At 38.0% G+C, this 25,406-nt stretch overlaps 1 protein-coding gene and 1 non-coding gene across 2 annotated transcripts in view; one reads left to right on the forward strand and one right to left on the reverse strand.

Annotated features, from left to right (window-relative positions):
* The window catches only part of ITGA8 (integrin subunit alpha 8), a 109,630-nt gene that overhangs the window by 49,203 nt on the left and 35,021 nt on the right, over nt 1–25,406 (forward strand). Inside the window, exons 16-23 of the mRNA XM_035316443.1 lie at nt 2,153–2,208; nt 2,752–2,906; nt 4,033–4,170; nt 4,632–4,699; nt 5,916–6,063; nt 13,838–13,930; nt 18,116–18,195; nt 21,433–21,513. Coding sequence (XP_035172334.1) covers nt 2,153–2,208; nt 2,752–2,906; nt 4,033–4,170; nt 4,632–4,699; nt 5,916–6,063; nt 13,838–13,930; nt 18,116–18,195; nt 21,433–21,513 — 819 coding nt within the window. The remainder of the gene's footprint in view (nt 1–2,152; nt 2,209–2,751; nt 2,907–4,032; nt 4,171–4,631; nt 4,700–5,915; nt 6,064–13,837; nt 13,931–18,115; nt 18,196–21,432; nt 21,514–25,406) is intronic.
* On the reverse strand, nt 7,289–7,370 carry TRNAL-AAG. The gene has a single exon. It is a non-coding gene; the product is annotated as a tRNA-Leu (tRNA).

Raw genomic sequence — 25,406 nt, forward strand, 5'->3', positions numbered from 1 at the left:
TGGTAAAAATGACAGCCCCCAAAAAAATGTTTTTTGGGGGTAACCATCTTTTTTGTTTTTGTAATATTATTTTCACTTCTCAAGATACTATCCCCATCTATGCTACATGTTGTTTTGAATGAAGAGAAATACTTTTAAGCTTGTTCTAATAACATTAAAAACGTTTCTGTCTGACTGAAGAACATAAAATTATTTCAAACAAACTGCTTTGTTGTTTGATTACCAGAGCAAGCTAGTGTGTTCAGTTTTAAAGCTTTCTCTGTACTTCATACTCACAACTGAGTACTACTCAAACCATGAGCTGATAGTGATGGCAGACACTGTTGAATAAATGCAGTGCAGAGATCTCCTGCAGAGAGGTAAGACTAATAGCACAGAAAAGATCGTATGCTTAAGGATGATGGGCCATTTCCCAGTCGTTTCTTACCTGTTGAAGTTTCCTTCCTTTTATTGTTAATTGTCTTGTTTGCTTTATGGCTCATGCAAGCTCAGAAGATCAATTATTATGTTTCTTCATGTGCCAAGGAGTCAGATCTTAAATCTCAAAAATATTCTGGCCTCTTCTGTGGTCAACCTTTTCCTCTGTTTTCTTTTTTTTAACAACTTCTTGTCAAAGTGATGAGGATATCTCTCTCTAGAACTGTTTCTGAACTGAATATCCTTGAAGTCAGAAACGTGTGGTGGAATTCTGCTAAACCCACAGTCTTGCCAGTCAGATCAGCAGAGCCAAGAGACTGATAAATTCCAAAGTTTTGATTTTTTTGCATTGCCATTCTCTTCCTGACATGCTGTGCCTGGAAAGGAAGGATTAAATATTGGCTCTTACCATAGTACTTCAGAACATGACTTGGGTTATCAAATGTGTATTATGAATTATTGCACTCATTACAATAAATTAGATATACATTATAGTTGTGCTATTTAACAATTCATTTCTGATTACAATCCATTTCAAGCTGGATTTTTAACTCAACCTTTTTTTAAACAGGGTAGTGCAAAAATTATTTGAGATATCAGGAAGTGAGATCACCAAGTGCAACACACAATGTCAGCTTGTGAGTTTACATTGGAGGAAATGCTCTCCTATGCCATGACATGTCAGTCTAGTTTGTGAAGCCTGATGTCTGAACCACATTTATGCAATTACACAAGCTTTTCTCTTTCATGTTGTTTGTTCTTGCCCTTGTGTGTTAGCAAATGATCGGTTCTTCATCTGTTAACTCATAATTCTAAAGAAGTAGGAATGTGACTGAATTTGCAATTTCTTCATGGAACATGAATCGACACTCCTAATGTCATCTGAAGGCTATGGTTAAGCATAGCTTAATGGCATAAGGCAAATTTTTTGGCCAAGAGGAAAATATTTAATAAGGTCATGAGAGTTATATGAATCCCAGATGTGGCACAGTTTCATTATGTTTGTCAGAGAAAGCAAACATGCAGTTAGAATATGATTGCAGGTCATTTTAAAGATTGTGTTGCTGGTTTTTAATTCACTGCATGGAGAATTTAGTATAAAGTATAACTATAGGAGGAGATGAAGAGCAATGGCTAATTCAAAAGTATTTTTATTTAACCCAAGGTATTACTGTAAAATATGCTGGTTTCACATCTTCCAATGATGACTTAGTATCCATGTTCAGCTGATTCTTCCCTATACAAAGCAAAATATTTTCTGAACCCATTAAAATATTCCATAAGAACGATCGGTAACCAGGGACGCTTTGTTTGTATTGAATTGCACCATGTTGAAATCGTGGAAGTCTTTCTTTCTTCAGCATGATGAAGCAGAAAGGACTTCTGCAGGCAGCCTCATACAAGGGCAGCTTGCTGAAGCTCAGCATTAAGAACCCAACTTTGCCAGTAGTATTAAAAGGGTGATCTCTATAGGCTCTCTCTAAAATTAGTGGGAAAAGTTCTCTATATCTTTCCTGGCAAGATATTCAGAGGCTACCATGTCTTTCTTCCTTGAGTATTGTTGGAGCCCGGGAGACTTGCTGACTTAGTTAGGGGATATGTTGGGTGCCTAAATACAGATCTCAGTGAACATCATTTAAGAAAAGGAAACAAAAACATGGGTATGATTTGGGAATTGCTACTCCCCAGGTCAGCTCTCTTTCTGCTAATAATTACTTCTTCTTTTTATACATAGTTTTACAGTAAGAGTCTGCGCAGCATTTGAAGGTCAAAGTATTTCAGATGAGATAGGTAAGAAATGTTTTATATTCCTGTAATTTAGTCTGTCCCATTTAACTTCAGATTTTTTTTATTATTTTTTTTTTCTTGTGCCTTGAAAGATAATAGGACCGCAATGTTACTGAGGTAAGAAAATGCACTTAAAAAGGTACTTATATAAGCACAGAGCTTGTCTTATTCACTTGAAGGATTTTTTATTCATTTTTAACCATTTTACAAACAAAAATAAGCTTGTACCCAGTTGGAGAATGTTCTGTTTTGAAAACAAATAAACAAGCAAACAAAAATAAAAAAACAGATTTTCTGGATAGTACGCATATGATGTGTAAATGAACTTGCAAAGCCTGACTGAAATTACATGTGTGACATACTTTGAATCAAAATCTAGTATGCTCCTAAACAGACAGATACCTTGGGCATGGATTAGTTTTCCTTGGAAGACTTTGCTAGTTATTTGTTATGTTAATGCTCGTTATTAACTATAATATTTAATTGTTTGCTATTTTTTCTTTCCATGTTAAATAAATAAATACTCAATTTACTTATATTCTTTAGTGCTGAAAGGTGAATTGCAGTTAGATTCATTGAAACAGAAAGGAGCTGTTAAAAGGACTCTCTTCTTTGACTACCATCAGTCACATCATTACTTCTCCATTGTGATAGAAAGACAGAAACAGCTCCGTTGCCAGGACTTTCTTGTTTATCTCAGAGTAAGTTTAAAATATTTTGGACTGTCACCGTAATTTGAGTAGTACCAGGGATTTTAAAAGATTAATAAAAATGGGGAGCCTTTTAACACATTTTACAGTGTTCTTAGATCCCAGAATTTGAGAAATGAGAGGTAAGAAAGGCCTGGTCTGAGTGTTCAGACCATTCTTCTATGTCAGCAAGAATTCCCATGTAAATCTTTGTCTCATTTTTTGTCAATGTAAGTATAAAAGGAAGACTTCCTTTGAAGAAGAGTGTACAGTTCTGTGTACAAATATGTTCATTTCATGCTCTTCTGTAAATTCTGATTAAACACTGCATCTCCTTATACAAAAGTGCAATATTGTTCTCTCTTATAGTATGTGCAGTAGAATAATCAACTGAACTTGTTAAATGTCATTTCAACTCAGTTCCAACACATATGTTAAAGGCAACAACATTGGCCTAAATTAATACATGGTTTAAAATATTTTTTAAAACTTTTAAAATATATATATATTTATAATTAAAACAGTGGCACTTAAGTTATGAAAGAGAAAAGGTCGTTGGTTACTCACTTACAGCTGGAATTACCTCCTGCCATTGAAGCAGATTCCAAGGCTGGTTCTAGAAATGCAGTGGGAGGTGAAATGGAGGAGTCTCAAGACAAGATGTGTGTAAGACAGCATCAAGACAATGGAGCTGGTGGAGTTTTACCATCACTAATCCATATAAGTCATTGGTTGTGGAACAAACCAACAGTATTACCTCCACAAATCCATGTGTGCACTCCCTCCATTCCAAACGGAAGGCAGGCAGCAGCAGCTGATAGCATTTGGTTTTGCGTGTCTCTTTTAAAAAACAGCTTCATTTTAAGCTAATGCTTTGAAAAAGTTCTGAGTCTACTTAGCTCAGCCAGCTTCTTCCAGATGTGAGGCTGTGGAGGCAATGTGTTCTGGGCATTCCAGTTCCATGTGAGTCACTTTGCTTTCATAGTGATGTTACAAATAGGCAGATTTTGGCCAGCACCTGGCAAAGAATCATATCTTTACCTTCAATAAGACTAATTATAAATCTGTTGCAATACACTACTCATCTGAAGGAATTACATTAAACTATTGTTTTTTATTATATGATTGGCTCTCACAGGATGAAACAGAATTTAGAGATAAATTGTCTCCTATCAATATAAACTTGAATTATAGCTTGGATGAATCCCATTTTGAAGATGGCTTGACTGTGAAGCCAATACTGAATTATTACCAGAAAAGCTCAGTAACAGAACAGGTATGAATTTTGCATGGAGCGTCTTCTGTGTATGAACTTGAAAACATTTAGGAGTATAATGTGTGTCATTTTTCTTTAAACAGAATATCAGGCCCAGAAATTGCGCAACAAGGATTTAATTAATTCAAAATGCATATTGAAGATAAATATAGAACCAGGGCATCCTTTAAAGCATTTCCAAAATTTTGTTGTGTTCATAGTTTTGATTGCATTTTACAATATGTAAGCCAAGTTACTGTGGGAAAGGGCCTGAAAGATATTATTCTGGTAAGGACATAGTTTACAATCTAAATAGTCTTCAACAGTACTCAAGTGGAAAGGAACTTGTAGAAAGGAGATTAATTCAGAAGGGCAATGATAGTGGCATTTAGGACATTTAAATTCAGGATATTAAATGAAGTGATTTGGACTTTCAAGCATATAATAACTGTATTATATACGCATTTTTTATGACTACACAGGCTTACATTCTGGTAGACTGTGGGGAGGACAACTTATGCATTCCTGACTTGCAGCTTTCTGCTATGCCGTAAGTTAAATAAAATAAATGATGCTGTATATAACAAAACCCAGACAATTCTAACTGCTTTAGCAGAATGAAGCACAGTTCTGTTGTTTGCTATATCTACTTATTCTTATCCGATTTCCACATGTTAACTTGTGCATCTAATTCATCTAGAAAACCAAGAAGTGGAGAAATATACACGTACAAAGTATGTATTTGTCAGACATGTTCATGATGTTTAAATGTTATCATAGAAAATTCAGTCTGCAAGTGTTAGGAGCAGTACTAGTTCTCTGAATGCCAAGAGATAATATCAACTGTTGTTCAAAGGAGCTTTTAAATGTACTTATTGAAGTGTGACAGTAAATTTGAACTTGGGACACAATTCTCTTGAACACACTGTATAGTGAACTAAATGAATCTAAGAATAAAAGAATTTCAAAACACGGCAACAATTCCTCCTCTGGAAGGACAAATACACCAAGCAGGATAAATGGGGAACCTCTGGCAGTTACATGGAATCACAGAATCACAGAATGACCGAGGTTGGTCCTCTGGAGATTATCTAGTCCAATCCCCCTGCTGAGCAGGATCACCTAGAGCACATTGCACAGGAAGACATCCAGGCAGGTTTTGAATATCTCTAGAGAAGGAGACTCTACAACCTTCCTGGGCAGCCTGTTCCAGTGCTCTGTCACCCTCACGGTAAACAAGTGCCCTCTCATATTCAGCCAGGACTTCCTGTTATCCGTCTCTGTGCCATCAAAATCAGTAGGCAGCTGTGAAAGGAAAGGACACAGTGCCACTGCAGTTCTCAGGAGAGCTTCTGTCTGTTCATTGTACAACAGGCTCAAAGGGATAATTGAAATCCCACCAATTCTGTTCCCTCCAGAAAGAAGTGCTGATGGGTCTCTGGTGGCAAGTAGATACTTGTCTCTGGGTTGAAAATAGTAAGGCTCTGAAATTTTATACAATTGACTTCCAGGTTCTCTGGTAGTCTATTCTGATCGTCCATGGTATGTGTTTTCCTTTGAACTGTTTTCTTACCAGGTGCTTGCATACTTTTCCATGTGATCACTTTTTATTAAAAAAAAAAAAAAAAAAAAAAAAGTTTTACTCTGTATTCACAGAATATTTTCCATACCAGATGCTATGAGAGCAAATTGGCCTTCTGCTTTAATCATATATAAATCATACTTGTGGATGTTTTAATTCCTGACAAGTTGTATGTTCTATGTAGAGATAAAGATCCGCTAATAATTGGAGAAGAAAACTGTGTAATGCTCATAATAAATCCAAGAAATGATGGAGAAGGAGCCTATGAAGCTGAGCTACATATAAAGATTCCACCTGAAGCAGATTACACTGGGGTCGAACGCAACAACAAGGTAAAAGAAAATCAAAATGTTAGTGACATCATAGAATCCTAGAATCATTAAGGTTGGGAAAGACCTCCAAGATCATCTGGTCCAACCATCCCCCTACCACCAATGTCACCCACTAAACCATGTCCCTAAGCACCATGTCCAACCTCTCCTTAAACACCCCCATGGGCGGTGACACCACCACCTCCCTGGGCAACTTGTTCTAGTGCCTGACTGCTCTTTCTGAGAACAAATGTCTCCTAATTTCCAAACTAAACCTCCCCTGGTGCAATTAGAGGCCATTCCCTCTAATCCCATCACTAGTTATCTGCGAGAAGAGGCCAACCCCCAGCTCCCCACACCTTCCTTTCAGGTAGCTGTAGAGAGCAATGAGGTCTTGCCTGAGTCTCCTCCAGACTAAACAACCCTGGTTCCCTCAACCACTCCTCACAGGACTTGTGCTCCAGGCCCTTCACCAGCTTCGTAGCCCTTCTCTGGACATGCTCCAGGGCCTTGATGTCCTTCTTGTACTGAGGGGCCCATAAGCTGAACACAGCACTCAAGGTGCGGCCTCACCAGAGCTGAGTACAGGGGGACGATCACCTCCCTGCTCCTGCTGGCTGCACTGTTTCTGATACAAGCCAGGATGCCATTGGCCTTCTTGGTCACCTGGGCACATTACCGGCTCATGTTCAGGCAAGCATTGACCAGCACCCCCAGATCTTTTTCCTCTGCACAGCTTTCCAGCCCCTCTCCCCTCAGCCTGTAGTGCTGCATGGGGTTGTTGTTGCCAATGTGCAGGACCTGGCACAGAGCCATGTTGAACCTCATCCCATTGGCCTCTGCCCATTGACCCATCCTGTCCAGGTCCCTCTGCAGGGCCTTCCTACCCTCCGGCAGATCATCACTTTCCCCCACCTTGGTGTCATTTGCAAACTTAGTGAGGGTGCACCCAATTCCCTCATCCAAATCATCAATAAAGATACTAAAGAGGGTGGGCCCCAACACCAACCCCTAGGGACCACCACTGGTGATCGGTCGCCAGCTGGATTTCACTCTGTTCACCACCACTCTCTAGGCCTGGCCATCCAGCCAGTTTTTAACCCAGCAAAGCATGTATCTGTCCAAGCCATGGGCTGCCAGCTTCTCCAGGAGAATGCTGTGGGAGACTGACTGGGCCTGGTTCTTCGGTTGTCCGGCGTATGCTGTGTGATTGCATTTAAGATGACCTGTTCCATAAAAGAGCTGCTGGCAGCGGTGGGATTCGAACCCACGCCCCCGAAGAGACTGGAGCCTTAATCCAGCGCCTTAGACCGCTTGGCCACACTACCGGCCTGATCCTGGCTCTGTCCTCCTTGCACCCTCCCTTCAGGTACTTATGGACATGCCTGGTTAACCTATACAGGCCGTGCCGGCTGAAAGCAGCAAGTGGAGAGGTGCCTCTTAGGAGAGGAGATTCAGTCAACTCTCAGCTATCTTTGCGCTCACAGTCCAGGCTGAAGATCAGCCGTGTCACATGCAGATGGGAAAGTCAGGTGCATCCTGTTCAGAGACAGCTCAGGTCCAGTTCCCTGTCATTAACTTAGGTACGGTGCCACACAAATACTGTCATGTTTCTTCTAGTGTGAGTGCTATTTACATAGTTCAGATTTTGAACCAGTCAATCCTACAAGTACCAGAATCACCTCAGTGCTTCCAACCCTGGATCCCACGGTGTTACCACATCTCAGTCAGGGTCAATAAGCCCTGCTGAACCCCAGACACCCAGACACTTCTGTCTCATGCTACCAGCCCAGCAGTGTTTTACCATTGTTAAGGGTATTCCAGTCTCTGATATGCTGAATAATTAAACATTAACTGCAGTATAAACTTGAAAAAGTTGACCTCCTGTCTATTCAATTAATTTATCTTACGGATAGGCCAGAAGAGCAGTTATAATGTGAAATGTGGCGATGTTCACAAAAGGGCTGACTCATGTCCCACTGAGCTGTACTGGACACACAGTGTTTCCTTTTGGGATCTGTTTGTTTTTTAAGAGCACAGACGAAACACTATCCTGCAAACAAGCAGAGTGTTCTTGTATTCTCTGTTGGACAGCAAGTCTGAATCACCTCATCTGCACATAAATCTCCCAGGCTGTTGCAACGTGAACTTTCTTTTTTTCTGTCAGTGCCTGGAATGTGCAGCAGGGCCTCAAGGGTGAGAGTGGGAGAAAGCAAGTTAATTTCCTTTCTGAAGGCAAATGTTTTTAAGGAAGTTGAAAGTAACTTACAAATTATTTCCTTACTCTCTTTCTATCAGTGCCTTTATTATTGGGCTTTTAACCCACTTTGAAAAAAAAAATGACAAGAATTAATGATGTCACTGAAGATGGTAATAGGGAAATTCTTTGAAACCTCACTTCTCAAAAGCACATATTGGTGCACAAATAAGTAAAGACATCAGCCTCTTGCTGACATCTGCATTTCTTTTATTCTCTTAGCATACTCTCTTTTTTCATACTGTGATCTACAAGGCATAAGGAAAACTTAAGTTCTCTTTAACATGTACACCTGGTTGTCTTTTTCCTTTGCTGCTCTTTGGGAATCTTTGGCTGTTCTTTTGGCCATTACCAAGGATGTCAGGGGAGTCACTTACTCCAAAGCCCGCACATATTAGCCCACACATATCTATCATTCAGACTAGACAGAAATCACTCAGGGCTTTTCATTATGTTAGGAAAGCTTGAATTTTGTAGTGCCAGAAGGGTAGCCACAGGGGGGAAAGGAAGGCTGGAAGAGCTGGGAGAGTCTGGTGTTTTGCAAGAATGAGGATAAGCTTGAAATGGGTTGGCAAAAGATACTACTTCTCTTTTTTTAAAAAAAAAAAAAAAAAAAAAAACAAACTAGGAAATGTAAGAAAGCTTTTCATATTCTTCAGTTTTTGTGGAAGGTAATATACAATTTTGACAAGTCAAATTCTGAATCATCCCAGATTTATGGAAGAATTGCCTTCATTTTCCCCACATTTAGTTAGTTCACTAGAGCATAGAATTTATTTCATATTCTGTTTTCATATTTATTCTATCAAAAGAGATGTCATTACATTCTTTCTGAGAAGTATCATAACATTAGTCCTACTGTCTACATCGTTGTTAACATCTTGCCTTCTACACTGCAGGTACAGCTTACACAAGGATTACACATGGTACTGAAAGAAAGTTTGTTCTTTCTACTGATTTTAAACTGTAAAAGTATATTTTCGAAAAGAATGGTCTTTGTGATGTTATGGTTCATTTAACTAAAATATTCACTTCTAAATCTTTATGTGGGAGAGAAATTGATATTGTAATTTTCTTTAAAAAGACAAAGCTAAAATTTGCTGGCATTTTTCTGATGGAGGTTGGTTCTTGTATATATTCATAGTATCATAGAATCATTTAGGTTGGAGAATACTTCTAAGATCATCTGGTGTAACCTTTAACTTAGCACTGCCAAGTCCACCATTAAACCATGTCACTGTACTGACATGCTACTTAAAACTGCTGTGAACATGACAAAGAAGAAAGTATAGTCTTCTTAATTTAAAAAAGTAGATTTACAATGGAAAAATATACTTCATTTTATTAACCCAGACATTCTTTTATATTCTTCTTATTCATATTCTTGTTTAATTTAACATAGGTAAATGTACAGATTAAGTAGGATCACCACTTGAAATAAGAATTAGCTGGCAATTTCTTTTTCCCCAGAGTGATTAGAACCCTAGGTATCAGAGGCCCAGCTGTTTCAAAGATGATTTGTTATGGGTCATAGTACAAATGACTGTAAATTAGAAAGCGACTCATTTAATGCAACCTATAGGGTTTAAAAATCTGTGGCAGTTTGAACCACTTGACAAGAGCTCAGAAAAACTCATCACACGGTATGCAGGAAACAGTGGGGTATATGGAAGAAAGTTCTCTTGATCTGTAGGTAAGAGAACAGGCATGGACTGTAGATGAAAATTAACATTTTGTTGTCACGTGCAGTGGAGCTAGGATTTCATTTCTTATTTTCATTTTTGTGCAGCACGCTGGCAGTGTGGCATTTGTGAACACTCCTGAAATACAGATAATTGAATACAGAGTGATTTTGGCAGACAGGTGGACTTGTGGTATAGGCAGTTGCGGTCATGCTCTTAATGCTCTGCATCCAAGGATTTCATCGACTATTCACTGTATATGTTCACAGTCCTCTGTGTAGTTGTTTTTTTCCATACTGCAGACTTCATTGTATTAAGGCAGAGATGATAGACATCTCAGAAGCAGCAAAGCAGGTTGGCTGAGGGATGAACAAATGAAATGTAATGAACCAAAGAAATCACTTGGTACATTTCTGATGGAACCAAAAAACCTTTAGAATAAAATTATTCTATTAGGCTGCCAGCATTTTGAATCAACTATACTTTTACAGGATGTTAGACTACTTTATTATGGGGCTACTCTGAATTTAGTCTAGCTGATAGACAAATTTATCCCTTAATTGCTTCCCTTTAAGCCTGATTTTTTTCGGAAACAATTTCTTGGGTTATTCTCTATTACTTGAATTACACTGTGAAAGCATTAAATACTTTCAGTTAAATAATTTAACTGAAGCATTAAATAATTTCAGTTAAATACATAACTGAAAATCCCCACACCTATTACTTCTCTTCAGCTCGATGCAATGCAGTGTTTGGCATTCCTCAGTTGTCATTAGCTTGTTATCTCCAGCCTAATTCTGTAGCATACTGAACCTAGACTGGGCAACTGGATCAGAAGAATAGCTCTTTGCAGAGATGTACACGAACACATGCAAGTGAAGAGCCAAGTTAGTGTGTTTGATCTTCAAGTCTGAGGTCAAGGATATGATTTTGAAGTTTCTTTGATTCTTGCACGTACTGATACTTCCTTCAGTCAAAAAAATGGTTAATGAATGACTTATAATGAAATGAAATGTGTTATTCATTAGATGTATTGTGGGAACACTTAAAAGCTCCAGATACCAGGTAAATGAGAAAATTACCACAGCTTTACAAGTTACTGGAAACCTTTTGGCTTGTAATAACTGTCCATATGCAGTAGGTGTGGAATTACTGGAATTAGCTGCAATGAAAAAAGTATAACCACATTATATTACCTCACATTTCCATGTCCAGCAGTAGAGCCAGTGGCAGTATATACTTGCTGTATGTTAAGTTCCTAGACTACAACAGCATGATTGTGTGTTTGAACCCCAAGCCATTGTCTGAGTACTGTACACTAATCCTTTGCCCAGCAAAAGAATTTCACATACAACTCTATCCTGCCTTAGTAGTGATGGGTGCAGCCCAAATTATCATGGAATAATTAGTAGAAGTAAATCAAGCAAATAAAAAGCCCTGTTAGGTATTTGTTCCACACCAAAAACATTATGTATTTTGGCATGACTGTCTCTGCTCAGGCTGGGAACTGCAGGGCTATTGCAGATCACAACCAGTTTTACTCTTCAATGGGTAAGTCCAGAGGTTTTAGCCCCATGCCTTTCTGAACTATATCATTATACTCTTTTAAAATAGGAAAAGATATGCAACCTTCTGATCTTACCCGAAAATTCATATTATAAGAGTAAATAGAAGGTAGCTGGCTAGATGAGTCATAAATGGAGCCTTTTGAGGACAAACACTAGTTCTCATACATCAGTTAGATGAGAAGCTAGATTCTTGAACCTGGTACCTAATCCATCCATTTCTACTCAGAAGATAAGGTTGGAAGTTGTTGATCAAGAAAAGAGAGGAGGTGTTTTAATCCACAGCCTGTAGTGCTTAACAATTCTGGCATCAATTGTAATTCATTGCTAAGACCACCAGAAATAATTTCAAGTTTGTAGGCTGCCTGGATGACTTAGAGCATCCAGTGATTTCCTAGTTAAAATGCACCCTGGGAGCACATGTTAATTGTTGCGATTTTGCTTCTGCTCAAGATTGCCAAAAAGCCCATGTGTCGCTATAAAAAATATAAATTGCTACCAGTGGCAGGTAGAAGGATTTTGTGGCAAAACCTTCCATCTGGCTGAGTTACATATGAGATAATGGTACTGACAATACTGGGAGGATAAGTTCCTTTGCTCTTGCTTGCTTCCTGCCTGGTTTTAATTTGAGGTGTATTGAACCACCTCAAAAAGGTGATCAGTGGAAAAACAAAGGCAATTAAGCGCAGTCTTGAAGAAGTTATATCATGGCTCCCTGTCACATCTTTATGCCCACAAATGAGCTTTTGTGATTCTGGTCTTATATGTTCAGTTCCATTAATAATTTTTAATCTGAAAACATAACCTCCAAATTCCAGAAAACCTACTTGCAAAACTTTTCTATCTGCTTAGCCTTCAAGGGACAAAAAGTGTGTGATAAGGGATGAAGTATTCAGTCCTGGTGTTTAATACAGTATTAATAAAGAAACTGCAAGGTATGAAGTATAGATGAATATCTATGTTCAAATATTTAGACCTGAATTTCAAAAAAAATAAAAATCAAGAACAAAGCCATGAACCCATAAATCGAGCTAAAATGAACAGGTTTCCAAACAAGTTTTTTTTCAACTGTGTTTACATTCTTTCTTCTCCCAGGTGTTGCTGCCCACCTCTAATTAAGCAGCTGGAAAGAATGTGAAAATCCTCCACTCTCTGCTGTAGAGAGGCTTGGGATGGCTGATAGCTCACTGGACACACTGTAAAAAACTTTGTTTCCTCCTCACAAACTGTAAAAGTGTCTGTATGAATGAGGTGCACAGTGAGGGCATGCTTCACATGGGCTACATTTAGGACATGCCCTATCTTTTCTTTCAGTCTCAGGAAGTGATAAGATCAACATGTCCACACTGGCTTTTACAGATTAGGAGCGAATTGGTAGCCAGTGGTCGGGAGACTTCCCAGGTCTTTTTATGTAAAGAGCATGACCTCGCATGTATTGCTTAATCTGTGTGAATCACAAATGAGAGGAAAGGTAGTGGGAGAGCCTTATGGCAACAGCTCTAGCTGCATTCTGCTTTTACAAAGCTAGTTTACTTCTGCACATAATTGTGACTATTTTCTCCAATACACCAGAGAGGTAAACAGAAAACAAACAAACAAACAAACAAACAAAAAATGTTGCTTTGTCCTACTCCGTATCTCCTATCTTCTGCTATCCTGTGGTTGTTCCTCCTTCTGTACAGTCTATTTTCTATACAGGTGAAACTACTAGCAATAAAGATTATAAAGGGTTGAAAGAACAAAGAAAAACCACAGGAAACTGAGTAGAAATCCATCTCCTTCGTTGATAAATTATGAATACAAGTATTGTAGTCACAGAAGTAACAACATGAAGTTGTAACAACATAAACCATAGGTTGGAAAATAAAATTCTAGACTTGGTCCATTTGTGGCCAATGCCACAAATTCATTCCAGAGACTTCTAGTGACAGATATTAAAAGTATTGCAATTAGTGTGAAACCTGTTTCTTTCACCCCTTTTACCTATGCTTGTTTTCTCTGTTGAGTCATTATGGCCATAAGGATGATTTACAACAGCAAAGCAGTATGTTAAACCTGGAACTAGAGTGATTGCATCGTGGCCCTTCAGGTACTGGGAAACTTCCCTGTTTGTTTTTCCCTGGCATCAGTTTTCACCCATTGTCTGACAATAACCAGTTAAATGTTTTCCTAGTGCACTGAGCAGGTGTCTGAAATCAAAAGAAATGTCACGATCAAAAAGGCATCACTTTCCTGGCTGGATAGGTTTCACCGTGATCTCTGACCTCTATATTGGTGTCCTTTTGTTACAGGCACTGCGTGTATTGAGCTGTGATTACAAGATGGAAAATGAAACTAGAATGGTGGTTTGTGATCTTGGGAACCCCATGGTGGCTGGCGCAAATGTAAGGGAAAACCAGATGCATTTACTGATTTTTATCTAATTGAATTTTAAAGAGGAGCAAATGGAAAACTATGCAATTAGCAGAATGTGTCCAAATAAGCAGCACCTAAACCGAATTATTTACTCGGACAGGAAATTGTTGGTGCAATAAGAGACAGTACTGTGCTTCTGAAAAACTAACAATATGTTGTTCTAAAAAATTAATGATATTAGATCACACGTTTTCTTTCACATACTCTAAAGAAATTTAGTGTCCCTCGATTTAAGTCCCAAAAGTTGCACTAGTATGATGAGAAGAGAATCCCAATCCGTAACGTGTGATGTTTATTTCTGCCTTAGTATTCTTTCTATTTAAGATGTGTGTAGTAAATGACTGATTCTTTATTCTGAGTCTAATCTTGAGTGTATGGCCATTTTCTTATCAGTTTATATCATGACTTACATCCATGAAAATGAGGTTGGAGTAAAGTTTTCCTTCACGTTATGAATGTCATTTGGATTAAACATATTTGGAGACAAAAAAAAAAAAGAGATACCCATTCCATGGTTATCATCACTTGTTCGTATTTCCTGACAAACAGATCAGGGCAGCCCCAGAAGTGTTGAACCTAGGAATGCTCTGCCATGGATGTCCCTGCAGAGGAATTCTGGCACTGCTCATAAGCTCAAGGGGCATAATCCTATGGGTGTTTAACTCAAACTCTTTTTCAAGATCTTTCAAATGATCCTGAAATAGTTCCTGCCTCACCCTTGATAAAAGAACCAAATGGATCACGATAGAAGATTTGTACTCCAATAAGCTTGTTTGGGTATGTAAGGTTGTCTTCAGATCAGTCATAGAGCTTTTGAAAGCTAGTGTGACACCAGGTGTCTTGCACAGTCATGGTTACCAGCAGTCCCAGGCAGACTCCTTGGGATTACAAGGAGCTAGAAACCACAGAGAAACGAACTCCAGATGGTGGACCACTGGGAGCAGGAATCTGCTTGGTGAAGGCTCTGCTCTGTAAAACTGATGCTAACTAGAAGTCTGAAGAGAGGGACTGTAAAAGTATTTTCTGAGAAAGGCATTGTGCTAGGAAAGCTGACTGCATAGATACTGGAGTCAGTGAGTATAGAAAACAGGGCTAAAAGAAGAGGAATTGAAAAAAATACTGAGGAATGGAGTTTTCCTAATGTGATGATGGGAGGCACTGATGGGCCAAAGCACTACAAAAATACAAACTCAAGGCAGATAACATCTCTTACCAGAAAAACAGCAAACTTAGGTATCTACTGGGTTGTTTCCTGGTTAGTCCTATGGCAGAAGTAACATATCAAGATACAGACAAAAGTGGACAAGAATCTCATGGATGATTGTGGGGGTAAGCATTAAAAATCCATGGGTTTGGAAGAGGAAAAGGAGACAAGAGGCACTACCATTGTATATCAATCCAGGAGCAAGTCTTTGTTGGTTTTCATTTTGTCTTAAATATAAGCAATGGAAAGGGCTGAGTGTGGAGATATTAAGCTACAACCCTCCCACTCTCCCCTGTGAATCCAAAGCTCTGTTTCCACATCATCCTTGACCTGCTGGCAGTATGAAGACTTCAGGAATGTTATTTGGTGGGCACTGAAGCAGTGCGACTCTCACCTGTCTCCTCATGGAGTCTATCAGCACAGTTAATCCTGTTTTGCTTCAGAATCAGCACTCCGGCTGCTGTAAATGCTTTGTTACCAAATATTCCTAAGCAAAATACTTCATAAAGGGAGACTTGGAAGTAGCAGAATAAAACAGCAGGGTTCATAACATGTTTAAGAATATTCTGTTTTGAAACAACAAAAAAAAATATCTCAGACTTGAAAATTAAGGCATACAAAGATAAAGCATCACAAAGCCAGATGGCAAAAGTGTTGGATTATAGTTAGCAAAAGCTTAAAGCCTAGCTGTATCTTTGAAACCAGCTCTCCTGGAAGCTTAGTAAAGGTGAAAGGACTTCAGCTTTTTCAGTCCAAACGTATTTATGATGGCAAACATACTTCCAACAGCGAAATACCAACCCTTTGTACAAATTGCGTAAATCACAAGAGGCTGCTCTGATCCATTTCCAGTTTTGCAAAACAATTCTGCTCTGGCAGGAGATCAGTTATTCTCAAAATACACACTCAGAATGGGACTCTGTGGAAGTTGTGCGGGAGTGGGAAGAGAGGGTTAGGTCAAAGTCTAACATTCTTAAAACTCTTAACTATTGAGTCACTGTAATGACTTTTCAGCACCCTGAAAGCTGGGGATTCTCCAACACTTTAAGATCAACTTTCTGAGAATGAGAATTATGTCAGGATTTTGTGATGTACCCCATGGGATATTACTGCAGTGGGCTGCAGAACACTTTACATTTTCAACATTGTCATTAGAATTACTCTCTGACTTTTTGAAATTCCATGACCTTAAAATCATTTACTGCCCACAGAAAGTATGTATCCTTTTCAATAGTATCTGCATGGCTAAAAAAGAAGATAAAAAAATGAGAAAAAAAAATCCCACAACCATATGGCCCAGAATTCAGACGAGCTGTCTGTGATACCACCTCACAGGCAGAGAGGAAAGATGCTCAAAGTACTTAATTTATGAAATGTATCATACGGACAAACTTACTAATGATTCTTTAGTGGCCTTAGCATGTGAAATGTAGGCCTTACTAGAAATTCCTCTAGAAGAATTTGGAAGGAAATAGAAATGAATGGAAATAACGTCAGAAAGCTGGGAGGCTTGGAAGATCTTGTCTATTTCTTGCTGTGTAGCAAACTGATTCTTCAAGAGCACAGAGGCTTTATCTTTCTTATACTCTGTAAGACATGTCAAAAAACACTAGCCCTCTATCTTGCAGCTTACTCCTGGGTGCTGGCAAACATAACAGATTAAAGGTTGTCAGTAGTAACAGAAACGTCATGTAATTCAAAGATGCATGATGGTTCCAACATGGCAAATAATGCACTTCAGATTAAAGTAACTCCACTTGGAAAATTTAAATAAACTATTCGGATTAAATGAATCTCTTAATAAAAGAAGGAGATCCTGTGACTGCTAGTGTACAAGCTAAAGCAAATTCAACTCCTTTGGCCTCAGTGAGTTTTCAGCAAGGGCATGTGAGGATCTTAGTAGTAGCAGTGTCAAGGGCTACTTGACATTAACGAAGTCGTATTACCACACAAAGGCAACATCTGCAACTCATTAGACTCATACAGTAGAGGTATGTTTCAGTATTAAATAAGGGATTAAACCTGGGACATCAGGGATATGATAGATCATCAAAACTGCAGTTCACGCCTGCTCCGTTACATCTGAGGAAAATTGTGTCTTTGGTTCATCAAAATTTTTTTTTTCTTTTTTTCTGCTAGAAATGGAAACATTTATGCAGACTGAACAGTAGAAGCAATAAGACAAAAGCTGAAATCAGTATCTGATTTTTTTTTTTGTCTCAGAGATTAAAAAGATCATGATATGGTTCTAAAGTTGAATCAATAAGGTTAAAATGATCCCCCAAATGGTCATAAAAACAGTTTACATCTCTATTCTAAGCCAACTGTTCAGCTTCTGTTTAATTTAATGAGTATTTTCCTTTCATCTTAAAGATTTTACTTCCAAAAAAAAAAGAGATTAGCTCTAACTATGATACTAAAATGAAAAGAATTCAAAGATTTGAACATGGAGAATATGGTTATATGTAACAATCCTTTTTAAAAAGGAAAACATGTATGCAAGTTATCTGTCAGGAAATGTTACCATCAGACAATGCAGGAGGTGAGAAGGAGGGGAGAAGTGGTACTTACATGCAGAGTGTACAGGCTGTATGCTTTGCTGTCAGCTTCAATACAAAATTCGGATTTCAGAAATTGCCAGATTAAAAACATATGGAGTTGAAATGAGGCAATTAAAAGGATTAATTTAAACATTGCGGTACGATTTTATTAATTTAATGTGGAAGACAGATGGCATCTCCCCCTCCTCCCTAGCCACTTGCATAACCAGTGCTGTAACTATGTCCAGCAAGAGGGTTACAGAGACCCCACCATATGCTGTTGTATATTCCTTCTTTAACTAGCCTTGCAATTCCATTCTGCCTTTTAAATGAGCTTGTTCTGCTTTATTCCATGACTGTTTCAAAAAGCAAATGGAAATTAGTAACCTGTTCTTTTGTTTCTTTTCCAGTTCTCTACAGGCATCCGATTTTCTGTTCAGCATTTTGAAAATTCAGATTTCAGCATCAATTTTGAGCTGCAAATAAAAAGGTTAGATGTTTTACCAAGAGCACGGTTATTTAAATTCTGAATTCCTGTCAATATCTGGAGTATAAGAAGTTAAATTCTTCCACAGTAGTAGTTATTTTGCCTTTGGTAGCTTTCTTCATGAGGATCTGTAGAGCTGGAGCCATGTTAGCTTTTAACTAAATCAGTTTTAAAGTTATTCTAAGGTTTTTATTTTGTTAAAATACAGGTTGACTAATTTTGGTTAGTGTTAGAAGGTTCTTCCACAGATTTGCCAAATTTGCATGTGGTTCTCCACTTCAGGATTAATGAACAGTAATAATTTTCCAACAAAGTTCTGTATTTTAAAGCATAAAATGCTCTTGAAAAAGAAAAAATATGCCACTTTTCCACAGCAATATAGAAAATAGGTGAGCAGTTAAAATCTGATCAACAGTTTTCCTTTTTTTTTTTAAAGAGATGAACTTAAATATATTTTTAGTTGTTTTATATCTGTATTTTTAGATTTCTCTTGATTTTTTTACTGAAATTACCAGCTAATTGTTCTTTAATATATATGAAAATGTTTCCTGAAAGTCAAAATGCTTCATATTTCATAGAAGATGTAGTTAAAATTACTGTCATGAAGAGAGAAAGCTGTTTCAGTTTGATTCAGATGAGTCTATACATTTTTTTTTTTTTAGTTCCTCATTTACGGGGATGAAATATTGCTTCTAGAGAATCTTCTATTTTATGCTGGGCAATGCATGGGGACAAAAAAGCACAGGACAGGCTTGGTTAGGATAACAGCAAGCACAAACTTGGGAATTTTTCAGTAGGTGGCAGAGCTTCTGCTACGTCTGTCCTCATCAAATACACGCTGGAGTTCCTGATGGGGCCCTCCCTGCCCCACACACAGAGACTTAATTGCTAATGTCTGGCCTTTAATGAGGGCCTTGATCATGCTCACTATGGTAAATAACTGAGACATTTAAAATGTTTAAGTCATGCTTCCAGAATGTAACCCTGGAAGGAATGGACATGCAGAAACCTGGGAAGGGCACAGCAACAGAAGGCCGCAGCAGCCAAAGGCCTGGGAGGGTGGCTGACGAGCTGGAGGCCTTATTAACCTGGGCATGGGCACCTCCAGCGAGAGACAGAAAATACATAACTTCCAGCTTGTAGGTTCCCTGCTCACACCACTGTTTACCATCAGGGCATTAATGCAAGTAATGCAGTTGTATATATGAAATACATATCAAAGGCTCTCATCACTACCCTTTTTATGCTGTGAAACCAGGGAGGCGTGGAGCTTGGAGGGTTGCCAGATCTTTCCAGCTAGAAAGAGCTGAGGGCAGGTCACTTCGGTAGAAAAAGTGATGAGGAAAAAGTCTGAACTTCAAGAGGCAGCAGCACCTCATACTTCCTCCATATCTACTGACTGAAATGTAAAGGGAGGAAGTCTGGTGGACTACCAAGAAGACAGGACAGTTTCCACAAGTTGGTATCAAAATGCTGAACAGCACCCAGCTACTTAAATAAATACATAAAAGTTAAGCTTGTTGCATAAGGAAGATATCCTATAGTTAACACACTCCTGTACATTGCTTCCCAAGCAGCAATACCATTCATGTATTTCTTTGTCCTTAGTGAACAGGTAAAACAAACTAAAAAAAAAAAAAAAGAAAAGAAAATTTTAACTCAGAAAAAGGAAATGACCTACAATGGAAAAGGGAAGCAGAGAACGTGTCTGAATCTGTGTCCTGGTCTTTGTTATTCTTAAAGACACCTTTAATTTGCTACAGAACATCAAGTGGAAAATAACTTTTTTTGGCTTGCAAGACTGAACTTCATCACTTAAAAGAAATAGGCAAGAGGCTGAGTAGTGTTTTGAAATCCAATTCATTTTCTGGTGTGGATTTTGCTAAGCATTATGTACCCCTAAGAGATGGAGGTGTCCTGGCACTTTTTAAAAAAATATTGTTATCTACAAAATAGCATAACGCACAAACAGGATTTAAATCCCAAATATATGTGATCAAAATCTGTATTGTAACTCCATGAAAAGTAGAACTGTAAGAAGTTGGAGAACAGTTTATACTAACAAATTAATTGTATAGTCATTTTTTACTTAAAAGCAAATTTTAAATGCTGACTGCAGCTCAGAGCAATGGCTATGGAGGATTACTTCGAAAGTTCAAATGATGTTTGAGGGGAATCTGCATTAGTTTACAAACAAATTAGAGCTGCTCCTAATTTTAGCAATCTGTAACCAGAAAGCCTGGATCAAAGCACTATTGCCCTTTACTCCTCAGGAGTCAGTCACTGGGAATGCTGGCCCCCTCTGAATGTTTCCATTTGACTGATGCTACCCAGATGTGATAACAGTAAACTGTGACAGCAATAGACACTTAGACTCCATGCAGTAAGGAAGTGCTTCCATGCTTGCTTGAGTAAAACCTCCTTAGTGTCATTAATCCCATAATTAAATATACTCTAAATCTCTAAATATTTTTTTTACTGCCTTAATGAATTTAAACCTGGAAAGTGTTCTTTATGTGAATGGACTACAGTCACATGAATGGCCACTTCAAGTGAGGGAAACTACTTTAGCTACTAAGAATTTCCAATAGGGAAAGAAAAGGAGTGAGAGCACCACGCTTTAATGTGGAGATCTGTTTTCACTTCTAAGTGGGATTAAGAGTGTAAACACTCTGGATAAAGGAGGGGAGAGAATAAGAAAGGGAAATAAAGCATTTATTTATTTATTTATCTATTTTTCTATTTTTGTTTTAAAGACTCTGTCATGCAGAAGTCACAAGTTTGGAGAATCGTAAAAGCAAATTTTATTGTAGCAAAGCCTGTCTTGTTCATTAACATTGCCTTCCTCCACTGCATGAAACAACCTGATATTCTATTAAGATATCCCTATCCGTACAGTTAGCCAAGTTGAACAAGGAAATTTAAATTATATTCTGAGCCAAATAAATCTGTATCATCATATCCATCCATATCCGTAGGATTCTTTAAAGGAAGTTTGAGTTGATTATACTATGAAACATGTGATGAGCTCTGACTTAAATACAAATATCCTACAAGACTGAAGAGTGGCAATAACAAAACTCACATTGTCATATGTCCAACGGCACCACTTCCCAGCTGGAGACTTGTGGGTGTTCAGTGCTCTATCTGTAGCAGTCTAGAGTTCTTTTTTTTTTTTTTAAAAAAAAAAAAAAAAAAAAAACTTTTTAAACTTTTGTACCAATCTTCAATCTTTTCCAGTTCTAATAAGATCAATCCAACCAGCAATTTAGTTAACCTCCATATCAACATCAGTGCTGTGGCTGAAGTACAGGTCAGGGGGTAAGTATTCCACCATTTCAATTCAGAATGGTAACTGTTTTTGCATTGAATCTTTCTACATACAACAATTCTGTCTAGTGGAATCTTTCAACATTTTATAATCCCAAGACCCGTAATGCAGCAAGAACACCTGAGAATTCACAGGGAGTCTCACCCCTGAAAGCTTGCTGGATGGATCAGCAAAGGATTTAACAGGCCGTGTACGGCAGGACTGCCCACGTGGACTTCATTAAACTTACTGAGTGTCAGTACAAATGCAGCACACTGTAGAATTCCACATTGTAGTAACAGCAGTTAGACCCAACATTTTATTTGGGTATTCAAATCATGTCCATGGACATTACTACTACAGAATGTCTCTTTGTATGTGCAGGTCTTCTTGTGCAACTTAAGGCACTTAATTCTCAATACCAAAGCAGAATCTGCTGTTTTTATCACTAGAATGATGAAATGAATTAAGGCAAGGCATATGCTAATAGAGAGCAGAGTGAGACCCGTGGAGAAAGGATGAATAAGGAGTGAGCTATGACTGTGACAAGAGTGCAGCCAGCTACTACTGCAGTATTCTTACATTTCTATCTGAAGCACGTGCCTGTCCACTGACACAAGGGATACTGAAACTAAACAAGCACAGGGTATGATTCTGTTGTCTCTATGTTCACATACAGCTTGGTTTAGGAAACTAAAAAATGCAATTAAGGGATAAGAATCTCAGACTGTTCTGTAAGATCTTGGAACTAGACTGCTATCTTGGCATCCTGGAAGAGATCAGCAGGATGTTCTCTTAAAGCAAATGATTGCCAAAATGTTTTTTGTCTGGGAGCTCAGATTTCCTGCATCACCCTTTCTCAAATTATAGCTCTAGGACTTAACCATTCTCAGCGCTGCAGAGGGAGAGCAGGAGGTACATGCCCTAGCTTCACTCCCACAATCAGACCATGAGGTCTGGCTGACAAAAGACCAGTAGATGTCTCTTACATGATCCACCTCAGTGGACTGCCTAAGATGTAAACAAATATGCATTTATTTATGCTTTTATAGATTTATAAAAATCAATTTATTATTACCACTTCAAAGAAAATACTTCGACTACCCTGTCCCATAAAAGAATACAACCATTTTGCAGATCCCAGAGATCATGTTTTCTGTTCTAAGACTCAACATAAGACTAGAAGGGAGATTTTTGAAGAATTTTTCAACACAATTTGAAAGTTCTTTCCGGTTAAGAAGGTTGCAGTTTGGTGGAAGGAAGATGACAGGCACACAACAGACTATGTGGACATTTGTTAATGTTTGTATTTCTGAAAAGGAGCAGCTGTAAGACAAACTATCTAACAAGAACAGAACCTGAGCCATTCTGTGATTCTATGACTGATTCTGTGACCATATTTTCTGTAGTTAGTGATGTTCACAGGGAAATGATCTGGAAAAGAGAGGAATGTCATGCTAACAAGTTGAAAAATACGAAATTAGGGGCAAGGTAACAGAGAAGTAGAGGCTGAGGAAGGATCAAAGGAGTTAGTTGGTTGGCTGCAGACAGGAGAGAGAATTCTGCTGGGAGAGAGGAACTGCTGGGTGTTGCCATGAGTGGATGCCCAGATTAAAGAATGGTTGGAGTTTCAGTGCAGCAAAGAAAAGGCTATGGATACAGAACATGAGACTTTTCAGTAAGGGCTGCTTTCAGTGCTGCAGATTCTGATTTTTTTTTTCAGTGATATTGCTCATCACTTTCACAGAAAAATATTACAGTTCATATTCTTTGCAAATTTCACCAAATACAACTCAAACAACCTCGGTCGTTAAAAAGAGCATGCTGATGAGTGGAAAAACAGGCCTAAATTGCTGCCTGCAGTGCTAAGAAACAGGTTGTTAAATAGAGACAATTATTTAATTGAATGACTTCCAGTTCCTTTCCTCTTAAGTCTTTTGGTTTTCATGCTAGTTGTAGTATGCGTGTACAAAGGAAAATTCCCAAATGCTTTGTTGACAGATTTTGCTAATTACTCAGAAATGGTGAAGCATACAGCTCCACGGGAACTATTTGCTCATTATTTCCTAGATAAAAATAAAAGAGAGTCTGTGTCCACATTTGGACTGGAAAATATCTTACACTGATTTCTCTACTGCTCTGCAGTAGGGGTGGATGATGTGGGACTGGAATCATTATACATCTTACTGAGGAAAACTAAGTGCAGCTATCAAATTGTGTGTGTGCATATATGCATATAAACTTACACAGTAAATGCGTGCAAATACTACCTCTATGAGAAAGGAAGAATCTTCTCTGATATACTCTTCAAAAGAAATTTAAGATAACTGCTCAGATTGTTCATTCAACGAATAGTTGCTCAGATAACTGAGATTTGATTATTTTGCTTACATTTATCTCTATAAAAATTTAGGAGTTTTATAGCTGTAATTGTGATTTTCCACTGCTGAAAGAGCTGAATGAGGGATTTAGGAAGGAAGCAATTTGGACTGGGAAGACTAGCAGCAGGCAGAATTTTTATTAGTATATCCCACATAACCATTCTTTGTAGAACTTCTTTTATCTTATATTTTTAATTGCTCGTGTTTATCAGATCATTGTCATCTAAAAGTCTGGGAGAAATTCTCATCTAATAAATCATTCAAATGTCAAAATATTCTAAGTTAATAGTAAAATAAAATAGTCAAAAGAGAGGATTTCTGTTTTATTTGACCTGATTTTATTACCTTCATGTCAATAGCAGAAGTGCTTAAAATAACTTTGTAAAATCTATTGAAGTAAATGTACACATTCTTATATAATTTATAATCGTTTTAATAGCGTGTCTACATTTGCACTTTGCACTTTGTAATTCTGTAGATGAGAAAAACACTGTGCAGGGAATGTAATAGGAAACACTGACTTTTAAAACCTCATGCCTGTTTCTTTTTATCGATGTACACTTTGTCTTTTGAAATTTTTTGCATTAGCTTAAGGGTCTTTAGGTTTTGGCTTTTCTAACTACACAGGAAAGGTCCCACTGTCCACAGACAGTTTATAAAGTTTTCATTGGAAACAAGATTATTTGTGAAACATGCAAGTTAAGCTAAGTAACTCATTTGAAATGAAATTTTATGAATATGCTTAATTTTCTTTATTATTTGGCTTTGCTTTTCAATTTGTCTTCTGACATGCTTGTTAGTAGGAACTAGTGACAATTTGAAGTCTGGGGAAGTATTATCTGGGGAAGAGTTAGCAGGATTCTCTGGGATGCCCAATATTTCATGAAGATCTGTACTTTATCTGGATGGTATTACATTATTATTTTCCAGGATCCCACCCTGCTTTGACAAGCTATATTCTGTGAAAAAGTTTGTCAGACATTTCATTCATTGTATACAGCATAAGAGCTGGAAGCAGGAACATTTATTCTTCCTAAAATATTTTGAAAACATCAGGATTTGTAACAAAAACTTCTAGTTTTCTCTTTTCCTCTTCAAGGGGAAAACTATCTGCAGTGATGCTTCCTATGTTTACACTCAAATGAAAGGGAATTGACATCAGTGAATAGAAGTCCATCTTTTCACTCAAATTCTATATTTTGCACCAAAAAAATAAAAATCAGCAGCAATTTTAATTTCTTGTTTTATCAGTTTTCTGTCAGCAAACTCCCAGCTTTAGTGGAGTAAGCACTGAAATTCAATACCTTAGCTAAAGAATCTGGGAAGCAGCAAAAGTGAGTGAGAACTGACCCTTGTAAAGAAAGGGTAAAGCTTACTGTTTTAGCACCAAGAACTACTTCCAATACAAGCAGATGACAGACGTCTGGGCCAAAACTCACCTACCACGCTGAAAGAAATTCTTGGGATCTGATTTTCCCAAGATCTCAACAGCTGAACAGGGTTAAAGTTGGCATCTGAATGAA

Source organism: Oxyura jamaicensis, chromosome 2, assembly GCF_011077185.1.
Source record: "Oxyura jamaicensis isolate SHBP4307 breed ruddy duck chromosome 2, BPBGC_Ojam_1.0, whole genome shotgun sequence".
In the NCBI taxonomy this organism is placed as follows: domain Eukaryota; kingdom Metazoa; phylum Chordata; class Aves; order Anseriformes; family Anatidae; genus Oxyura; species Oxyura jamaicensis.